Source organism: Dermacentor andersoni, chromosome 1 (genome assembly GCF_023375885.2).
Source record: "Dermacentor andersoni chromosome 1, qqDerAnde1_hic_scaffold, whole genome shotgun sequence".
Taxonomy (NCBI): domain Eukaryota; kingdom Metazoa; phylum Arthropoda; class Arachnida; order Ixodida; family Ixodidae; genus Dermacentor; species Dermacentor andersoni.
In genome coordinates, this window is record NC_092814.1 from 386002797 (window position 1) to 386026478 (window position 23682).

At 47.3% G+C, this 23682-nt stretch overlaps 1 protein-coding gene across 2 annotated transcripts in view; it reads right to left on the reverse strand.

Annotated features, from left to right (window-relative positions):
• LOC126518601 (TATA-box-binding protein-like) overlaps positions 1 to 23682 on the reverse strand; it is a 197656-nt gene that overhangs the window by 144921 nt on the left and 29053 nt on the right. For both annotated transcript variants that reach the window (XM_050168379.3, XM_055064963.1), the window contains exon 2: positions 7458 to 7597. In XM_050168379.3, coding sequence (XP_050024336.1) covers positions 7458 to 7597 — 140 coding nt within the window. The remainder of the gene's footprint in view (positions 1 to 7457; positions 7598 to 23682) is intronic.

A 23682-nucleotide genomic window follows, 5' to 3' on the forward strand; every position in this document is an offset into this window, starting at 1 on the left:
ATATTCGCATTGGCTCACTTTCATTTGACTCGCCGTCGTATATGTTGCAGAACGGCTTTATATACGTGCTCTCTGTTGGGACAATAATTTCGGTGCAGTTACGATACACAACCGGTGTCCGTTGCTCCTGCGTAATACATTGGAATTAATGACAGCGTCATACATATGTACAAAAATGTAAACAAGGTTCCTGAATGACAAAGTTTCATTAACATATTTGTCCTCCACTTGTCCATTTCAGGGCCTTTACATTTTTCATATCTGTGGCATGCACTGCTTTGCTGGTTTCGAACTGATATAGGTCTAACGATCGTGAGATATTTTCTTTACTGATTAAATAGACAAAAACATGGAAGCATTGACATCATGCAGTTATGTTGGGCACAATTTTTGGCACATACGAGTATATCTTTTTGTGAAAAAATACATATATTACTTGTTTTCACAGTGCGTAGCGTTCAAGAAATCGTTTGCAGCATCTTTGACTATGGCGCTGCAGTTATTATTGATGTATTTGATCCCTCGACAAATAGTTTAAGAGGAAGGCTTAGCTCGGGCCCAACTCCGACACGGCCTATTCAAATACATGTAAAACGCAGAAACGCTTTTCTGAGATAACCCCTGGATCGCGTTTAATGAAATTTGATGCATTTGAGAGAGAAAGTTAAATTCTAGTATGTGTTGGAAGCGGAACTTCGATTTAGGGCCTGAATTTTGTTCAAGATATTTTGAAAAATTCGAAAGTGCGAAAAAAATAGAAGCACGGCGTTCACAAACTAATAGCTTTGCATCAAGAACAGATATCGCGGTTCTTCAAACGGCATTTATTATAAGAGTCAAAGCGGACAAATTTGGTATGTCAATTTGTACCTTACGTGAATTGGTTACGTAGTGTACAAGGGTTCTGCAAAAGCCGTATTTCGATAATACTAGAATTTTTTTAGATTCCTTTGTAACATATAAATTTTCTCCGCTGTAGATGTACTATTATATGCGATTCACAGAATTGTGACATTATTTTTCATTGTTGAGTTAGAGTTATAAACGTGATAGTTTCGTTTTCTGAAAATTTCCGACTTTTTGCCAATATTTAATAAAGAATTGACAAACTAAATGAAAAATTTGATACCAGAAGTGAGTATATTGTAAGTTTTCCTTTTAAGTGCAACAAACCTCGTCAAATTTGGTGCAGTGGTTGCCGAGAAAAACGAATTCACCTTCTACGTGTATTTAGATAGGAGCACCCGAGCTAAAGGTTCCTCTTAAGGAGGAGGCCGAGTTGCAACTTGAGCCCCCCTCCCGAACGAAATTTCTGGCTACGCCACTGCTGGCCAACGACGATCTGCGCGAGACTATCAGAGCGGTCGTACGGGAAGAGCTGCAGAAATTCTACCCAAGATCGCAGCCTCAAGCGGCCTCACTCGCCGAAATCGCCAAAGAAGAGGTTCAGCGATCGTTTGGAGTCCGACATTCGGCGCACCCCCGACCACCGCCCGCCCTGCTACCATTGCGGGGAAGCCGGCCATGTCTGCCGCCGGTGTCCATACCGCGAAATGGGACTACGAGGATTCGCCGTAAACGCAGCCCGCCTACAACTTGGTGACTGACCACGTGGCATCGCCGTCTGCATCGCCGCCACTCAACGGAGCCCTCGATGGCTATCCCGTTCGTCGTCACCAGGCGGCCACCTGTCGCCGCAGCGCCGATCATACACTGGTATAGCCCGGGACCAGTCCTTCAGCCCATATCCGGAAAACTAAAAGCAGCAGCCGATGGAGGTATGATTGTTGTTCGTCACATTAACGAAGAGGTTGCGCCGCCGACGACGACGTCGAAGAGACTATCTTGACGACATGACAACGACACGCCGCCATCCCGACGAAGCCTAGTAGCAAAGAATGCGCCGACAAAAAACCTGACGACGCGATGTGCGAGCCACAGGTCAACATGACACAGCCGTGATCCGACGCTAAGACCTAACTGGAACGCAAGACAAAGAACAAGCGACCTGGATGTGCTTGTTGACGGCCACATTAGTGGACACAGCAGCCGACTACGCCGCCATCAGTGGATTATTTGCCGCCAAGGTGAAGAAAGTCAAGACAGCATGGGACGGCTCTCAAATTCGGAAAGCTGGAAGACACCTCATAACGCTGACAGGAATCTGTACGGCATGAATTAGTTTATGACCGGACCTACCCTACAACAATTGTTGTCCTCCGATTGTTGTGCTCGCGAGACTTAAATCTCTGCATAGATTTCCGGATCGAAGACGGTACCATCATCGACTTGAGATCGAATTCAATAATGCTGTCCACAGACCAAGCGATACTGGTGGAGAGATATCGTAGTCACCACGCCTTCAGTGTGCTCGAAGATCAAGTCAACATCCCGCCTCGCTCCAGCATTGTCATTTCCGTCGGTAGCGAAACACCCGCAGACGTAGAAGCCGTCAAGGAGGGCGCCCAACGTCTACTGTTCGACCGTGAAATTTGCGTCGCAACTGGGATCGCTCGACTGCACGGAGGGAAAGCGAAAGTGATGCTGAGAAACTTCAGCCAGGAGTTCAAGTCCATCAACAAGGGCACGACGATCGCATACGTCGAGGAAATTGTGGAAACCAGGAATGCGTTTGTCCTCTCCAATTCTGCCCTATCTACCTCAACAACAATAGTTCTGGATCCAGACTTCGGCGTAAATCCGTCACCCCTGAGTAAACAGCAGCAGCTCAGGAGTGTACTCCGACGATACAATGTTTGCTTTTCGAAGACATCGAGGATTCCACAAACGCCAGTTTGTCGTATACCCTAAGAGTGCGCTCGACCACTCCGCCAGAGCCCTTACAGAGTTTTGACGCGAGAACGTGAAGCCATTAGGCAAGAAGGCGAAGAAATGCTGCAGGACGACATCAACTAGTCGTCGATAAGTGCGTAGACATCTACACTCTTGGTGAAGAAAAGAGCAGAACGCTACGTTTCTGCGTCGATCATTGTCGATTGAACAAGAACACGAAGAAGGACGTATACCCCGTTCCACGGATAGACAACGCATTGGATCGGCTCTGCAACGCTAAGTACTTCTCGTCGATGGACGTCAAGTCTGGCTACTGGCAAATAAAAGTGAACGAGAGAGATCGCGAAAAGACCACCTTTATCACGCAAGACGGCCTCTATGGGTTCAAGGTTTTGCCATTTCGACTGTGCTCGGCTACTGCAAAGTTGCAGCGCGTGATCGAAATGCCTTTAGCAGGATTGAAATGGCAGATATGCCTTGTTTACTTGGATGACGTCGTCGTCTTCGCGAATAATTTATACGATCACCTTAGGCGGCTTGCGATAGTACTAGAGGCCATCAAGTCACCAGGGCTCCCTCTGAAGCCGGAAAAGTGCCGCTTCGATTGCGATGAGCTTCTGTTCCTTCGCCACGTCATCAGCGAATCTGGAGTCCACCTCGACCAGCAGATGATAGCCGCCATCGTGAAGTTCCCGCGGCCCATCGACAAGAAGGCAATGCGGAGATTCCTTGGCATGTGCGCCTACTATACGCGCTTTGTCAAGGACATTTCAAGCATCGCTAAGCCGCTGACACATCTAACTAAATATGATGTCGAGTTAAAATGGGCAATGCCGCAGGCCGACGGATTTCAAGAACTCAAACGACGTATGCAGTCACCGCCGATACTTGCGCACTTCGAGGAGGACGCCGATGCCAAAATGCACACTGACGGCTGTAGTCTAGGCCTCGGTGCTGTCCAAGTCCAGAGGAAAGACGGACTTGAACGGGTGATAGCTTACGCTAGCCGGTCGCTGTCAACAGTGGAAAGCAATTATTCTACGAGCAAAAAGGAATGTCTCGCAATCATTTGGGTTACAGCAAATTTCGCCCTTACATATATCGCAGGCCATTCAAAGTTGTCACCGACCATCACGCGTTGTGTTGGCTAGCAAATTCAAAGGATCCTTCAGGACGGCTGGCACGGGGGAACCTCGGAGTGCAAAACATCACATCACTGTAGTATACAAGTCCGCGCGAAAACACTCTGCTGCCGATTGCCCAACACGCGCCCCCATTGACCCGCCGCCGCAAGACGGCCAGGATAACGACGCCTTCCTTGGAATTATAAGCGCGGAAAACTTCGCTGAGTAGCAATGAGCACACCTCGAGTTAAAAAGCCTCTTCGAGTATTTGGAAGGGCTTTTAAGCGAGGATTGTCTTCGTTCTCGCAGCAAAACAACCTACTCTCAAAGAAGAACTTCTCACCAGTCCGCGCCAACTACCTTCTTGTTGTTCCCTCAGCGCTGCGTCTAGTGGTACTCTACGCCTTACACGACGATCCGTCCGCTGGGCACCTAGGATTCTCCCGGACGCTATCCAGGATACAGGAAAAGTATTACTGGCTACGCCTGACTGCCGACGTCACCCGTTACGTCAGCGACATGAGACACCACCGACAAGGCCAGCCGGATTACTACAGCCAATCGAGCCTCCTTGCCGACCATTTCAGCAGATCGGGATGGACTTGTTGGGACCCTTTCTGACGTCAACAACCGGAAATAAGTGGATCGTTGGGGCGATAGACTACCTCACCCGCTTCGCTGAAACTAAAGCACTGCCGAAAGGTAGCGCAGCTGAAGTGGCGAATTCTTTGTCGAAAACATCCTGCTGCGACATGGCGCCCCAGAAGTCCTCATCACCGACAGAGGAACCGCCTTTACAGCGGAGCTCACCCAAGCGATGCTGAAATACAGCCAGACAAGCCACATGAGGACAACTGGGTACCACCCGCAGACGAGTGGTCTTACGCAGCGCCTGAATAAGACCCTCGCTGACATGCTGGCAATGTACGTCGAAGTCGAACACAAGACTTGGGATGCCGTCCTGCCGTACGTAACCTTCGCTCACAACACGGCGGTGCAAAAAGAAAAACAAAAAACAGATCCCGTTGTTCAAGCTGATTTACGGCAGGAACCCGACGACGACTCTCGACGCCATGCTACCGCACTTCACCGATGAAGAGAATCTTGAGGTCGCCACCTATCTCCAGCACGCCGAACAAGCTCGACAGCTCGCGCGCCTGCGGATCAAGAATCAATAGGGGACAGATAGCCGACACTACACACTTCATCGACGCCACATCGAGTACCAGCCCGGTGACCCTGTTTCGGTTTAGACCCCAATACGCCGACTTGGACTTAGCGAGAAGCTTTTACACCGCTATTTCGGACGCTACAATATTGTGTCACGCATTCGCGCACTCGACTATGCAGGTCATGCCAGACGGCATTTCGCTATCACAGCTGCACCACTCACGACCTGAAATAGTCCACGTTGTGCGACTTAAGCCATACTACCTGCGCTAATGAACTTTGGGACTTCACGTAGCTGACCTTTGGTCTTTTTTTTTTTTCGTGGACTGTTACTTTGGATTTTTGGATAAGTGTCCTTTTGTGTTTCGCTTTCCTGGTATGTTTGTAGCATCAGGACGATGATTTTTGAGAGGATGGCATTGACACGTGTACTTGATTATCGCTTACGGGTGAGCGCTTTTCGCCGTCTAACAAACGTTATCGCTCAGCACAGGGCGTGCCTGCATGTGTCGGAAGTTTCTGGAATGCTATCGATGGTTCTACCCGCTGTCTGTTGTCACCAAACCTTGTGTATTCTTATTGCATTTATGCGCGACGCGAATGGTGTATAACTTTCCGGAAGACACGCGGGCACCTTCGATTACTCTGGAACGTTCCATGGCTCGTGTATAAAAGCTGACGCGCTTGACCAGTAGATATGATTTCGACGATCGCCGACTTTGTTCACCGCTATCGTTGTGCTTTAAGTGTAGCCTGTTTTTGTGGGCACAGGTTCGCCCAATAAAAGTTCGTTTCGTCTTTCACAGTAATGCTACTGTATTCTTGACCGTCACTACCACGTGAAAATATATACCAATGTGCCGGGAAATGCAGAGAGAGGATAAAGGAATGATGAACAGTAAGTGACAGCCCAGTTGACCAAAGCAGGTGGCTGTGGTGTCGTGAATTACCGCGAGGGGATTAGGTGTGGGCAACCGACGAGGGAAAACATGGCTCCCGACCTCTCAGGAGGGTTCCGGGCAAAGAAAAGGGGCTATGCACTTTAGGCTCTGCCTAGATAAGGGCGCCGGTTCCAGCGTAAACGAATGGTCTGGACATACTCGCGGTATTATACACTATAGGCTATGTGAAGTTACGTCAGACTCAGTGTAAATGGCTGTCAATGTATATATTGCGTACATAATGTCTAACCTCCAAGTACAAAGGCCTGCGGCGTCCCACCTTTTATCAAAGAGGAGAAATGACGACGGTAGAAGCTGGAAAAATCTTTCCATACCAAACAAGCTGGTGACACCTGCTTGGAGCGCTCTGTGCAACAAGAAGGAAGGGAATCTTCTGCAAAGATCTCTGAACTTGAGATTCTCCATCAGAACTTTTAGCAAACGATGAATGTATGTCTAATTTTCAATGGCTTTGATATCAAGGAGCGATTACAAAATAATACACACGTTCTCGGGGACATTGTAGGCAATAACTAGCGGCGACCTTTCGAATTACGAAGCAATGAAGCTTCAATTGAATCTTCGACATTTCAAATTCATTTGCAATGGTGATTGCAAGCGGGAGAAGTGTTGAAGTTCAAAGGATTAGCGTGTGCTGTGAATTGTGGAAGTTTCCTCGTCGTTATTCGCGCTAGGAAGGAGTTGATGGTCGCCTCGATGTCGGTGAGGGAAATCTGAAGGTGCTGTGGGTGAAATGCCGTCACATTACAGTAGGCAAGGCTGTAACGCTGATTGCAAGGGGCTAACTGTTTATTAAGATATAATAGGCAAGCGATAGAATGGAAACTGTTTACAGAGACATCAGATTAGGAGTCAAAAGTTACAATGGCGTTACAATTTTCTTCTTTCTCTCAGCCGAATCTGTTCTCTTAATCGGATGCCCTAGAACACAACAGCTTTGAAGGGCATCTTCTCTGCTATGTGAATTTCCGCAATGTGTACTGTGGTTGCATAGCATAAAAAAATATAAACACGTTTATTCCCTGACAATAACGTTTCGTTTATCATGACCTAACTACTACAAATTCCACTTGGCGCGTTACAAGCATTTACGAGTACTCCTCGATGAAGTGTATTCAGGGGTGCCCTTTCTTTCGTTGAAGAAGTATACGATACATCTAACACAATTGCTGTGGAACTATAATATAAGCTTGTTAATTATTCACACTGGAGAAGCATTCAGTAGTGTTTAAGGTGTCACTGCTTTGCCCGAGTAGCTTGTACTATCAGAACAAGAAAACTGTAATGGAGGGCAGATAAATTAGCACAGGTAGACAAGTTGACTGCCCGTTCACAAGGCTCATGCCCTCTTTCGCTGAAATTTCTAAAGGAACAACGAAGATTGATGGTGTCAAAAGAAGCACTCAGCTGTAGCTGTGGCACTATCCCATGCGAACCCAAGCAAGGCAGAGGTGGTGTAGCAGTCAACAGGATTGGGGCCCCGAAAAGTGAAGACACGGTGGCCAGAACAGACGATGTGAGTGACGTCACAGGTGTCGTAACGGGAGCCTGGGAAACGCGGAAAGCAAGTCAAAGAGTTAAGGTTTTGCTTCAGCACAACAATCGACGAGTTCTGCTAGCTTCAAAGTAAATGGCTATCTATACTCAACAGCAATGCGCGTGTATTTTCAGGCTTCCACGAAGAAAACCTGCCGCGAACCGTCCTAACGGGGTGCCTAAGGTCCTATTGAAATTGGTAAACAACAACGTCCACTCGTCACAAACATACTTCTACCATCGCTTATCACATACCAATTTTCTGCTCAAAGGACGTGACAAGCTACAGAACTAGGCGCCAAACTTAACCATCCCCCCCCCCCCCTATAAAGCAATGAATCAAATCTACCCATAAAAATATAAATTATTTGAAACCTCATTTTTATTACAACTTGCGACAGCGTAGGCCGTTCATATGAGGTAAATAAGGCGCGTCCTACGTTCACTGGAACGTTTTGCACCTATAGTCATTTCTGGCTACATTATAAATTATTTAAATGAATGGAACACAGGAAGGAATGCATTAACAAGACGTCACATACAAATGGGCGCAAAAGACAATGGAGCCTCTATAGGACGTTCACTTTCGTGAAAAGAAAATGATAGAGAAATATATTAAAAATACAATGAACGAAGAATACGTTGAGGGAACATTGAACGTCTTAGTTTAACGCTGCTCTATTCAAGTCTAGCATGATGTTTGGACTATACAGAAAAATATTATCAGACCAGTACGGCATATGGATACTTGGCTATACTTACTTCATTCACTCTGATGGGAGACTGAGGAATATTTGTGGAACCTACATTTTAATCGAGGGCCTCATACTTATGCGCAGTTTGACGCACAAGCCTAACTGGCCAGCTCTTCTAATCGGCGGTGTTAGTCTGAGGCAACGAAGCAAGCGAACGAGGAAAGCGCCTGGAGTAGAAAATACTGTGCCGGGGATAGTACGAAGGTGCGCGCTCAGGATGGATGGATAGATGTTATGAGCGTCCCCTTTGGAACGGGGCGGTGGGTTGCGCCACCAAGCTCTTGCTATTATACTGCCTAATGTCCTACCTAGGTTAAACAAAAAAAGCAGCGCGCAGCGAAGTTACGCCACATAGAGGAAGGTGTCAGTAACGTTGATCGAAGTGGAGACTGAGAAACAGCGCCAAGGGTCACGGAGGAAGAAGGCAGGCGGATGCGCGCTGGGTTGACCTCTGGCAGTTGCTACTGGGTTTTTTTTTTTTTGGGATGCATACGTCGTGGGTATGTCTGTCGGTAACGCCTTCGCGTGCCGTACGCTGTGTTTGCGAGTGAAAGCGGGCGATGGTGAGTAGACGATGGCAGCTCAATCTCGCGTGCGCAAGGACAGCAAGCGCACCGTATTACGTCGTGTGCATTGCACCATGTCAACGGGGGAGGGCATGGGGCGGGGGGATTGTACTTCGGCCGCGCGCGCTTTATCTTGGCAGCGATCTCGTTCGGGAGCAGAGTCTAGCTGGGCCGATGACACGTAGCTTTGCGGGCGCTGTGTTCTCACCGCTGAGTTTGCGTTGGAGCGAAAGAGCAAAAACGTCAGTTCACTAGCTGCTACTGCTGCGATTCCTCATGCCAGCGTTTTGACAGCGAGTGTCAGCGGTCGTCGAGTGCGGATACTTGCCGTTTGCCTGTGCGCGCTGACACGATGCTAGGTAATTTAAATGGGAAGCAAATGTTTACAACGGGGCGTTCCACTCCGGCGGCTGCTGCGTGTGGCGTGGCCGCGCAAGCCCTGTCTTGAATACGATCTGTGATACGCACAATGTAGGCACCGTTAGATGCGGACCATTTCTCAGTACCGGGATGGATGGATGGATGTTATGAGCGTCCCATTTCGAAAGGGGCGGTTGGTTGCGCCACCAAGCTCTTGCTATTATGCTGCCTAATGTCATACCTAGGTTAAACAAAAAAAAAAACACTATGAACTCCCACAACGAGATTTTCTGATCCCCTATTGCGAACTGTGCTTTTGTACGTCTCCGTTTTCTGTCGTTTCCCAACTTTCTTCCACCAATCCTCCAATCGCCTCTTACTAATCCCTATTGCGGACATGTTTACTTTTCCACTGCTCTCACCGAACCCAAGGGCTTCAAGGAGGCCTGTGGTGCCTAAATTGACCTCTCGGTAGACGTCTTCACATTCTAATAAAACATGCTCCATAGTTTCTCTAGCTTTAGCCACAACCAAGCACATGCTTCTTCCTTCTTATATATCGCTGTATAGGTGCGTGTTCTAAGGCATCCCGATCACGCTTTCAAAAGTAATGAGCCTCCTTTAGAGTTATAAATTGTTTCTTTCCTGATTTCGATGAGATTATTTCAGCTTCTGAATTTACGCTTGACGTTCTTTCTTTCTGTTAGATTAGATTAAGGGGGGTTTACGTGCCAAAACCACTTTCTGATTATGAGGCACGTCGTAGTGGAGAACTCCGGAAATTTCGACCACCTGGGGTTCCCTAACGTGCACCTAAATCTAAGCACACGGGTGTTTTCGAATTTCGCCCCCATCGATATGCGGCCGCTGTGGCCGGAATTCGATCCCGCGACCTCGTGCTCAGCAGCCCAACACCATAGCCACTGAGCAACCATGGCGGGTCTTTCTTGCTGTGTTTCCACCCTACAGGCAACCAGCAAGAAACCAGCTTACAGCAAGTATGCGCTTGCTGGTAAGCTTCCTGGTTCTTTTCCTCCGCTGTGAATCAATGTTTTTCCTGTGCAGGTACATCAACGCTGGCCCAGCCCATTAACTTTCTTCGATATTCCTCGGCCTTTCTGCATACTCAATTTTACTGTGAGCTTAGCTCACTTCAAAACTAGTCCAGCCCATATCACCCTGCACAGCTTCATTTCTAGTCTCCCCGTAAGCGCCCAATGCGAGGCGACCCACTGCCTTTGGTTCGCATCGAGTCCTGATTGCACCCGTGATTTAAAGCAAACAACCGCATTTCAAAAAGTAAGGCAGGTACCCATTACACCTATCCACATACCGCGGAGCACTCGTACCTATTGTATCTCCATAGCGCTCTGTGCTTCATAATGGCTGCATTTCTCTTCCCCTTTACTGTTAGTTTTTTTTCCTTTGTTTCCCTATATCTATTGCCTTCGTTTATCCTTATCATCAGCCTGGTTACGCCCACTGCAGGGCAAAGGCCTCTCCCATACTTCAACTACCCCGGTCATGTACTAATTGTGGTCATGTTGTCCCTGCAAACTTTTTAATCTCATCCACCCACCTAACTTTCTGCCGCCCCCTGCTACGCTTCCCTTACCTTGGAATCCAGTCCGTAACCCTTAATGACCATCGGTTAACTTCCCTCCTCATTACATGTCCTGCCCATGCCCATTTCTTGATTTCAACTAAGATGTCATTAACTCGCGTTTGTTCCCTCACCCAATCTGCTCTTTTCTTATCCCTTGACGTTACACCTATCATTCTTCTTTGCATAGCTCATTGCGTCGTCCTCAATTTAAGTGGAACCCTTTTCGTAAGCCTCCAGGTTTCTGCCCTGTAGGTGAGTACTGGTAAGACACAGCTATTATACACTTTTCTCTTGAGGCATAATGGCAACCTGCTGTTCATGATCTCAGAGTGCTTGCCAAACGCACCCCAGCCTATTCTTATTCTTCTAATTATTTCTGTCTCATGATCGGGATCCGCCGTCACTACCTGCCCTAAGTAGATGTATTCCCTTACCACTTCCAGTGCCTCGCTACCTATTGTAAATTGCTGTTCTCTTCCGAGACTTGAACATTACTTTAGTCTTCTGCAGATCAATTTTTAGACACACCCTTCGGCTTTGCCTCTCCAAGTCAGTGAGCATGCATTGCAATTCGTCCCCAGAGTTACTACGCAAGGCAATATCATCAGCGAATCGCAAGTTATAAGGTATTCTCCGTTAACTTTTATCCCTAATTCTTCCCACTCCAGGTCTCTGAATACCTCCTGTAAACACGCTGTGAATAGCATTGGAGAGATCGTATCTCCCTGCCTGAAGCCTTTCTTTATTGGGATTTTGTTGCTTTCTTTATGAAGGACTACGGTGGCTGTGGTGCCGCTATGGATATCTTTCAGTATTTTTACATACGGCTCTTCTACACCCTGATTCCGTAATGCCTCCATGACTGCTGAGGTTTCGACAGAATCAAACGCTTTCTCGTAATCAATGAAAGCTATATATAAGGGTTGGTTATATACCGCACATTTCTCTATCACGTGATTGGTAGTGTGAATATGGTCTATTGTTGTGTAGCCTTTACGGAATCCTGCCTGGTCCTTTGCTTGACAGAAGTCTAAGGTGTTCCTGATTCTATTTGCGATTACCTTAGTAAATAGTTTGTAGGCAACTAACAGTAAGCTGATCGGTCTATAATTTTTCATGTCTTTGGCGTCCCCTTTCTTATGGATTAGGATTATGTTAGCGTTCTTCCAAGATTCCGGTACGCTCGAGGTCATGAGATATTGTGTATATAGGGTGGCCAGTCTTTCTAGAACAATGTTCCCACCATCCTTCAACAAATCTGCTGTTACCTGATCCTCCCCAGCTGCCTTCCCCCTTTACATATCTTCCAAGGCGTTCTTTACGCCTTCCGGCGTTCCTTGTGGGACTTCAAATTCCTCTAGACTATTCTCTCTCATTATCGTCGTGGGTGCTACTGGTACTGCATAAATCTCTATAGAACTCCTCAGCCACTTGAACTACCTCATTCTTATTAGTAATGATATTGCCGGCTTTGTCTCTTAACGCATACATCTGATTATTGCCGATTCCTAGTTTCTTCTTCACTACTTTTAGGCTTCCTCTGTTCCTGAGAGCATGTTCAATTCTATCCATATTATACTTCCTTATGTAAGCTGTCTTCCACTTGTTGATTAACTTCGAAAGTTAGAACTGTCGATAGTATATGTTCTCATGTAAGTATATACGATAGTATATGTTCTCATGTATGTTCTCAAATAGTATATGTTCTCATATTAGATGTTCCTGTAGTGAGTTTTCGCATGGAGTCGAAATTTTGTAAACTTGACAAAACTCGCTAAGCAATTGAAAATTCTTAATATTTTCTGCAGCTGTACACTTTCTAGGATTCTGAAGATGCAAGAGATGTGGTGAAAGAACGTTTTCGATCAACGGGACAAAGTGGCGGCTGAAAGGGTTATGTCGTATGGAAGCACACTTGTTCCCTGTTCGGATAAGCATCTTCAATAGTTCCCTGAAGTCTAGTACGTTTTCTAATACTCGGAAGGTAGCATGGACACTGCCCGTGCAGAAATCAAGTGCTAGATATGCAGTTACAAACTGCCGGCCTATATTTATCCTCTGCAGTGAGTCAAAAATGTTTGAATCGGTATTGGATTCCTGGCTTTCTGTCAGTGCTAAGAGCATTTTAATAAATGAACAGCACGGCTTTGCGTGCCGGCGACTTAAAACTATTTGTGACTGTCAATAGTGTTCACCACTGTATCGACCTCCAAACGACATTTTTTCACTCTCAAACTGGTGCAGAAAGAATAGGTACTCTTAAATGCTTCCAATACTATGGCATTAAGTTATATGCGGAAAACACACCATCTGAGATTTTCATACACCCTACGGTGTGCTCCACTCCTTCGGGTCGATAAAATGAAAGATCTTGGTGTGCACTTCGACAAAATGCTAAGCTTATCTTCACATTGATAATTACACATGTCCTTCACGCTCTTGGAATTGCATGCCATATATTGCATGATTTCCACTCACCTGTTATGTTTCTGAAATTCTGCTGTGTGCCTTCTATTACTAGAGTATGCCTCTGCAGGAGGGGGTGCAACGTGAAAATCGATTTCTGACCTCACTGAACGCGTCCAGAATAAATTCATATCTATCTTCAAGCACCACTTTTGCCATTCTGGCGACCACAGTTGAGCCTTCTCGAGTATACCTCAACTCGCACCTCTACATTCAAGACTTAATCACACCTTTTGTTCCTCTATAGGGTGGTTCATGATGATGATGAAAAACTATCCCTCTTTAAAGGCAAAGGGGCAACGGAATAGACGGTGGGGGGAGGAACTACTTGAAGTAGGCCTCCTCTATCCTCTCAGCCCACTCCAGGATGGCCTCCTTAAGGTTGGGCCTTGAGCTGCGCAAAGCAGCCTCCCACTGCTCCTCACTAGATATTAATTGCTTGAGGAAAGGGGGAAGGGGGTGATTAGGGCACCCCCATCTGATGTGGTTTAAGTCTGCTTTGGGAGAGACGCAGAATATACAAGAGGGAGAAAGGTAAATGGAGGGATGAAGGCGGTGACGGAGGTAAGGGGAGGGAAAGGTGCGAGTCTGCAGCTGTCGTCACAGAACTTCATACCTTCGCGGGGTGACACAGAACTTCACACCTTCGCCCATGAGTGACATTATACATTCCCTAAAGCTTCTTGATCATATGCATTTGTTCGTGCCGCAACAGTATACCAGGCAGCATCCGACATTCGTTGCCTGGCCTTGTTGCAAGATTGTGCTATATAAGATTTGACTCCAAAACACATAATAAGAACTATGCCTGTATTGACATACTTCACAGTTCACATCCTGTCTTTTGTGTATCTGTAGTAATCATGTATGCTTAACTCCCTTTTACTCTTCCTCGTTTCCTTCTTTCCCTATTCGTTTCTGTACCTTGCATTTTTTTCTCTACCACATTCATATTTGTGTACATTTTGTCTCGCATATTGATTGTTAAGTGCACCAGTATGAAGGCTCTCTAGCTGTTCCTGGGCACTATAATAAACATTTGAATGATTGATTATTATCGTAGTATAAAGTTTTGCTTTTTAAGTATGTACTAGTATATTATATCAGCGCAGTAGCTTTTTGTGCATTTAAAGAAATGGCATGAATTAAGAAAGTGCAATAATAATATGCTATGTGCCTGATCATATGCATTGTGCTATTAATTTCTTGTGAGTTTTAATAATGGCTGGCTACTGTATCCAGTGTTTTGCAATAAAATAATATGCGACAGCAATTATTGCTTGCCTCACAGAACAAATTGAATATATCTTTCTCAGTCAAAACATCATAGCAGGCTGAAAACAATAAACTGGTATTTTTTGTTATGACGAAGTGTTGAAATTGTGAAAATCTATATATATATATATATATATATATATATATATATATATATATATATATATATATATATATATATATATATATATATATATTAAGCAAATGAGGTACCCCCATACATTCGGATAAGCCCTTCAATACTACGACTTGGCAAAGGGCAACGAAAGACCCCTATTCAGACCCTCCAATTCTCAAGCTTGTATTATCTCAGGGTAGGTCACTTCATTAATGTCCAGAAAGACAAACTTGACATGTTGAAAGCCGTTACAATAGAACATGGCCTTTACACTGAAAATGTTTTCTAGCAATACATTCAATTTGATGGCCTCCCGATGCGGTGTCGACGCATGAAAACCTCGAATAATAAATGAGGTGCTCAATTGGCTAGATTTGACAGAATCAAGAATCGCGAGGAGACAAGCTACGAATTAGGTAAATTTTAGCTATTCTAGAATTTTTTTTTGTGAGTGCTACAGGTGTTTCAATTCTTTTTTGCTGATTTTCTTAGAACTCACTTTTTCACGTTCCTTTCATGCACCAAAAAGCATAACTATAACGACGCGGATACTTTATTTGTATCCGGTGACCGTATTTCACCGGCTAAACAATGTTAAACGTTATCGCTCGGTGCAGGATGTGCCTGGACGTATCGGAAGCTTTGCGAATGTTATCGATGGTTCTGTCGGTTGTCTGCTGTCTAGAAACCTTGTATAACCTGATTGCATACTGTAGGGGTTGAGGGACGGACTTCGGGATGAAAAACAAAACTTGGGGGATTTATTTTACATTATATACAGAGAGGTGAAAGTCAAGTAACAGTCGTACAGTCATTACGGGCCGGCAGCAACTCGGACGCTGCGGCCCGCGGCAAGAAGTTCGAGAGAGGTGAATCAGGGAATGCTCTGGTCTCTCTGGAATGCTTCTTTCAAACCCTTCGTGGACTGGAAGTCGCGTCATGTTCGGCCAATGGGAGAGTCCGCTCTGATGACGCCACCTTCGGCCAATGGTAGGCACCCGTGCGGGGATGTCACACCCGGCGGCTCCCCGCGGTCTTGCCTTGCTGTGGTGCAATGCTCTCTTCAAAGGCGGCGAACCGGGGACAATTGGGCTCCATTGTCCGAGGGTCCACCTGCTCCCGGTGGTAAGGCCCCGCTGTGGTGGCAAATGCCTTCTTCAAAGGCGACCGGTGCGACGCTGCCAGGCCTTCCCGGTACAATAGCGCCGTCTTTGTTTGAGACCCACTTCCAACAGTGCCGGGCTATCCCCTCGCTTTTCTGGAAGAGTCAAGCAGTGAATAGCGACCGCGGAGCACACGAAGTGGGGGCCGCCAACTTGTTTGCACGTGTCTTGCCTCAGGAATGTGTCATCCATGCTTCTGCATTCCTTACGTAGCAGTGGCGCGATTCGATGTGGTCTGGGGAACTCGAAGTAGGCTCAGGAAACAGCCCCATATCTAACAATACGCGTCACGAATTGTGTAGTAGTTTCTGAAAGGCCCGCGGGCACCAGAGAATGCGCTGGAACCTTCGACGACTGATGTAACGCAAACCGACGCGCTTGACCCACAGACGAAATTTTCGACGATTGCCGACATTGCTCACTGCTATCGTTGCGATTGAGTCTGCATTATTTTTGACCGTCTCTACTACGTGACAATATTTCCAACACAGATTTTTTCAATACCTTTCACGCCTAATTCTTACATAGTTGGTTGTGCAATGAGCCAACAAGAAATGAAGTGGTACAACAGTTTCTGATATGCTACGGCATCGTCGTGCAGGTGTTTGCAAAGTGATCTTGCAGACAGACGACGCGCGAGCGCTGATGTCGATATTTTGAGCACCATTGTTACTTCAAAATAAAAATAACATGTTGCTGCAGGCGTACATTCATTAATCAAACGTGTTTTATTATAGCTAGAAGCGCATACAGATAACTAACTTATTGTCTCAAGCTTAGTTTATAGCAGGCTGTTTTAGGCTGGACTTTGAGAAATGAAGGCAAAATAGTCCAGTAACAGTGCGCCGCTGCCGAGGAGCGAGCTTCGGCGCGCGTCAGAAATTGTGTCCAGTGGTTGCGTGCCCTCTTCCTCCGACCAACGCGAAGCGAAGCGTTCGCTTGTCGGCGCGTGACGAAGCTTGCCGACGCGTGCCAGTGGTTGGGGCATAAAGGCCAGAATACATGAAGCGAATATGCGACGAATAGTCGGCGTTCGACGCCCGGCGGCGTACGCACGACGCGCGGCGGCGGAGAAAACGTCGTTCGCCGCCGATCTAGCTGGCGCAGAAACGTTCGTCGGGCGTCGACGATACCGGAAGCCGCAAACGAGCGGCGCCCCAAAGCGAGCCAATCAGGTCTCACTATCCGCCCCGACTTCCGACTGGGCTTCCCCGCTTGTCCGTGTATCCCGATCCCGCTCTATTGTTCACGCCGGTCTCCCGGTTTTCGTATTCATGGCATCCAAAGCGGCGCAGCTGGAATTTAACGACAAGTTAATTTCGGCTGTTCAGAAGCGTGCCACGCGCGAGTTGAACCACAGAACAGAGCCACGGAGTTTGAGGAGCCGAAAGTTGTTTACCCGCCCAGTGTTGCCACAACGCATAGCATCGCCGCTTTCTTTAAACTACATCGGCACATGAATGTCTCAAACACATAAAAAACACCAGAAATCATTTCTAAACAAAATTTTACGCGTTTTTAGAGTGTTCCGCAATTCAAAAGCGATAATAGTTGTCGTTAAAGTTTTTTTTTTGTTTCATGTGTTTCACTACAGCGCATTTGCCTCGTCTAGCCACAGTGATAACAACGCAGGCACTCGCCGGCGGCGGCCGCCGTGCCTTCGCTCCATATAGGGCAGCCCGACGAACATACGGCGTCGCGCCGCGGCAGATTTTCTGCCGCCCGAAATTCGTTGTGAAAGTTCGCTCCATGTATTCTGGCCTTAAGGCGGCCCCCGCCTGTGTCTCTCCTGTCGCGCGCGAGGCACGGGGGTGAGGCGAGGGAGGGGTGAGGTTCTTCTCCGGCGGCTGCTGCTGCTGCTTAAAAGGACAGACAACCGATCTTTAAGGACCTAGGTTCTTATGGCGCGACGCAACGCTCACCCTTGGCAGTGTTTACATCTGCAGCGGTTACTCCGAAAAGCGCGTGGATATTTAGTACGCAGAATTTTTTCCATCTGAGCAGCCTCTAAAACAGTAAGAGTCCTTCCTCCAGCCACGCTGAGAAATGAGAGCGATGTCGTCAGCCCGCCTCCCAAATTGTGAAAGCCGCCCATGGTTCTGCTTTCACAGGAGTGAGTAACTGTGATCAACCACCTACATTTTGACCTTTATCAACCACTTTTGAAAATAGAAAGCTGGTACAATAAGTTGGCGTTGTACGAAGGCTAAGGCAACGCCACTTTCCTGCTCACTACAAACGAGGGCTTGCCTGAAAGTCAAGAAAAACATAATAAAAAGTATACTGCATTTTAATATTATTAAAAAGACCAGGAACCCCGTACACTAGACGGTCACGTGGTGGACTTCTTATGCAGCTTCATATTTGTTCCACCGCGTATAATCAGGTTATTTTTCGGCACTTTTAGTGTTCAATTAAAGATATAAATCCACGTTTAATGAGAAAAAATGGCTTGTTTTAACCACTACGATAGGTGATCATTCCATCAGCGGGGTTATCTCGATTAATTTTCAGAGCGGTTGTCTATCCCTTTAAGGCACGGCCATGCGGGGGCCGCACCTTGAAAGCGATCAGTGACGTGGGCGAAATGCGCGCCTGCGCGGGCCTCAATTCAAAGCGATCTGCGATGTTTGCAGAGTGTGCGTAGTGCCGGCAGTTTCGTATGCACTATGCTTTCGACGTTTCGTTTGCCTTAAAGAGAGATGCACGAAGGTCAATTCTATCGCTGTTGCTGCCACGATTCCTCACTCCAGCATTTTGACAACAGTTTCCGCCCTCATCGAGCGAGATTTGTTCATGCTTGCCTGTGCGCGCGTGAAATGGTGCTTGCCAATTTAGTTAGAACACGTTGGTGGGCTAGTTGGTTTGAATGCATGATCGAATGTGTAAGGGTTATTGAACGAGGGCGTAGAAACTGACACACAGAATCAGCGCTGCCTCTGTGTGTCGGTTTCTTTCTACGTCCTCGTTTAGTCGCGCTTACACATTATATGATTGTTAATTTAGTTTGTAAGCGAATGTTTACAAGTTTATAAGGCCGTTCAAAGTACTCTCCTTACTTCGTACACTCTGAAAGAAAATTACACCCTTTTCGCCGTATCTTGCCACTGTTAGATACGGGACCTTCGAGCCCCCTTCGAGTTCCCCAGACCACATCGAATCGCACCACAGCTAATTGAGAAGCGCAGAAGCACGGATGCCACATTCCAGAGGCGCGCACGGGCAAACAAGTTGAAGGCCCCCACTTCGTACGCCGCCGGTTGGGCTATTCAATGCTTGACTCTTCCAGAGAGCGAGGGGATAGCCCGGCACTGTTCCAGGTAACGTGAGTCCCGAAGCAAGACGGCTGTGATGTACCGGGAAGGCCTGGCAGCGTCGCCCCGGCCGCCTTTGAAGAGGGCCCTCGGACAATTGGGGCCCAAGCGTCGTCACCGTTCTCTCGTTGTGACGACGCATTGCAAGACAGCAAGGCAAGACCGCAGGGAGCCGCCGGGTGTGACACCATCGCACGGGCGCCTTCTATTGGCTGAAAATGGCGTCATCTGAGCGGGCTCTCCCATTGGCCGAACATGACGCGTCTTCCAGACATCGAAGGGCTTAAAAGAGAGACCGGGAGCAGCAAGAAGAGCAATCCAGAGGACTCCCTAGCATTCCCTGATTCATCTCTCTCGAACTTCTTGCGACGGGCCGCAGCGTCCGAGTTGCTGCCGGCCCGTAATGACTGTACGACTGTTAATGGACGTCTCACTGTAAATAATGTAAAATAAACCTCCCAAGTTTTTCATCGCAAAGTCCGTCCGCAACTCCTACAACTGGCGCCAGCGGTGGGATTTCCTCCAACTCCTACACCACATAACGATAATCGTCATCTGCTTTGTCCGCATTTTCTTTCTTTCACGCTGGGAGCCCAGTACTTCCATGACACGAACGTCATGCGCGTTATAAGCATGACAGAGCTTTCTCGATAAGAAAGTAGGGAACGCAGCATTTTCAAGAAAGGAAACGCAAGCAAGACAGATGAGGATTATTGTTTCGTGGCAAGATACGACCCAAAGGGTGTACAATTGAGTAAGAATGTGTAGCTGTCTACTAATTTGCTTTCGCAATCACTCTTAAAAGATTACACCCTTTGGGCCTATCTTGCCTCACAACAATAATTGTGATCCGTCTTGCCCGCGTTTCCTTTAACGCTGCGAGCCCGGCACTTCCCTGTCGCGAACGGCTTGCGTGTTATCAGTGTTACACAGCATTTTCGACGGAAAGATAGCGAGCGCCGAGTTTTCAAGAAAGGAAACGCAAGCAAATCAGATGACGATTATTGTTGTGGGACAAATATACACACCAAAGAGTGCAACCATTTTAATGCTATCTTCGGCTGGTCGTTTCTGAGCACTCTGGAGTGCTCTCGCGAGCGGCGTTGTCTTCGACTGGTTGAAAGAGGGTGCGCGCCCTGCGTTCGGCTGGTTCTTCTCGATTGCTCTCCTCTATCTTGGAGCGCTCTGAGGCGCCCCGAGCCCTGTCGTCGGAGCAGTCATCGAGATTGAAACGTCATCGCAGCGCCGCTTCGCTGCTGTTGGCGACGGCCCACCGTAACCTTGGCAACCTAGGCCACTGCATGCTGGCGTCTCGACGAACGTTCGTCCCACCGGCACGTCCGCCGGCTTTTTGGGCAGCGCCGGGAGCTTTGGATAGGCGAAACATCGGACGTTGGCAGTAGTCACGTGGTTTCGCATCAGCAATTTCCTCCTCCGAGAGCGAGTCGCACGTTCGGCTTGCGCGCTTGTCCCCCACCTTTGAGCTCGGGAAACGACCGATCTACCCGACTCTGCTTCGGGGCATACAGGCGACCAGTCGAAGATACCATAAGAGTGATCGGTTCTTTGCCTTTGGGGCTAAACTGCGACTTCTTGTCGAAGTAGCGTAACTTTACCACCGTCTCGTTTGCCGCCACCGTTGCAAACGTTATGCGAAGGCCCAACGAAAGATAATCGTGCTGCGAAACCGTAGCTGACTTGCGAATTTCAAGCGTTAGTCGAACGCGTCCCGAGGACGGGCACGTAATCTAACGCCGGTGCGCCAGTGTGGGGCGCGGGTGGCATGTCTGAACTGAGCGCCGAGAAGAGCACACGCAAAGCTACGAGCCGTCGACGCACGTCGACTCTGCCCCCATCGCAGATCGCTCTCAAGATACGGCCGTGCGCGCGATCGAGTGCAGCCGCCACGTACGCAGTTGCAGCCGGAGTAGAACGGCGGCCCCCTCTGCCCGGTGCCTCGCAACGTTGAGGGACGGCTCGCTTTCTCCCCGCGCCTTCCCTTTCGTGCGGGTGAAATGAGCCGCCAATCGTCGGCTACACTTGCCCGCTTTCACTCGCACATGCAGCGTAGGGCGCGCGGCGACAAGGTTATCGCCCTTAGATTTGATGCGGGCACGACGCCAGAAATGCGCCTGGAGTTGCTAATAATTGTTGTTGCAATAAAAAAAAATGTGCAACAGCATTTCAATAAACTTGCGACCACAAATCAGTGTTCGGCAACCGAGAGGCACGGTTCTTCTTACGCGGACCCCCCGCCTTGGTAGCACGTGCAGGTAGGATGACGAATCTCAAATGACAATGCTGCGACCACGATCGCGAGCTTATATCCAGCTGCTCCAGCTGGTAGGCACTGCTAGCACCGCAGCGTACAATAATTTTTCGCTTTATTCTCTTAAAGCACAGAAACGCAACTGCGCGGCGAGAACTCAGCTGAGTCTACGGCAAGCAAAGCAGAAGCACCTGGGCCTTCTCAGGTTGCGGATAGCCCTTGGGGATATTAGTACAAACAGCTAGGACGAGTACAGCTGGCATTTGGCAGTTAATGGTCAGATACGGAATGCCGAGCGCCGAACGCTCAGCCACCTGAGCGTGAAGCTAATGCTGGCGAATTAGTCATGGTTCACCTGGCTTTCTCTAGGCTACCAATCTATTTTCATTTGTTTAGGTGTGCATTATCAGCGCCGTGTTATACCAAACACGCACGCGTTTTGTCCACATTACAGGTAAGTGAGTATGGAATCAAAATTTATTGTTTTCAAATAAATATAATATATATATATATATATATATATGGTTTCAATGAAGTAAGGCAACAAATGCTCTGTGTTGCAGCCAAAGATATTTGCTTTGAGTTCACAAATCATCAACGCTTTACCTGCCGAGTGATATTGAAAAAAAAAAAAAAAAAGCGTTTCAGAAGCGCACATATTTTTCTAAGTGATTTGCTGAATCGGTACATTAGAAGATACCCTAAACACACTCAGAATAATACATTTATTTGTAGATCATTCATAAAAATTTTCTTAGTTGTAGAAGGTAGGCTTCAATAGACAGCCGGAACTCGTGTTTTTTTCTGCGCCAGAAAACTGAACAAAAAAATGAACGCCCAAAACACTTCTGTGGCCTGCGAGAGTTGTGACGAAACCGACTCATGTAGAATCCCTACATGGCATGTAGGAAGGCCCTAGTGTAGCACACACCAAAGCCAATATGAAAGGCAGCGTCATTTTACAGTCTTCACAGCGTGTCCGCGTTTCCTTCTTTTCATACATTCGTGTGTCCGTAATGGTGATATCGCTTTCGAATTGAAGTTTAATCCTGTTCAGTGTCGAAAGAATTCTCACTGATCGCCCTTTTTCCGCAGTTCTTTCGCGGAAAGCTCCCATCACATGTTCCATGTCGAATGACCACGTGCCCGATACGGGGGAGGGTTGACCACTTGTTGTAAAACAGGGGGAAGAGCGAGATGGATGAGCTGCATCTCAAACGTCAGCGGAGCAGCCGCGGCGCATGGCGTGCTTGAGCGCGGCCGCGTGCGCCCTGTTAACTTGCGGCGGGGTGCAATGGCTGGGGAGCAGAGATCTCTCGTGGCTTCGTGTGCTCTGTTCTCGCGCGCCTCATGTAGAAAGTCGCGGTCATCTGAAGCTTCGGAAACGCGTTAAAGCTCGAGGCAGCATGAGGCGTTTGTTCGACACCCTGCTTGGCAAGTTATTTAGTAAGTGAAGGTTTACTGGAATTTATACGGCCGTTAAAACTGCTACCCTTATAGAGGTTGTTTACAGATGCTTCTTGTAGGTGTTTAGTATATGCTGTTGCAATGAACGCTTCGCCTTTCGGGCGAAAGTGCAATTTTTGCCCTAGTTGCTTTTGTCTTTTTTACCTCTACTAAAAAGATCCTTTCATCCTGTGCTTCACACACACACACACACACACACACACACACACACACACACACACACACACACACACACATATATATATATATATATATATATATATATATATATATATATATATATATATATATATATATATATATATTGGTAGGCGTCACCGCATCAGAATTGGTATTGCCACGCGCCCGTAATGCAGAGGTTGTAGGTTCAGGTCCCACCGGCGGCATTTCATCTTTTCGCTCACATTCGTTGCCCTTTCTTTCTTAGTCTACATTTCTATTTCCACCACAGCAGCAGATTTGATGTATGTTTTCCTTGGATTCATTATCTGTTGGCACTTTATGCTTTATGGTTGTGATTAGCAAGATTCGAACCGCTCGGTTTCCCGCATATATATGTATACTAATGGAATCACCTAGCAAAAGAGAGGAATCCCTAGGATTCGTACTGCAGCAGGCATAAATATAGGATTTTATATATATATATATATATATATATATATATATATATAATGAGGGTGTGCATGTATGCGCATGCTATACTGGTCACCACCCTATGAAGGCCCCTCCACCACCGAA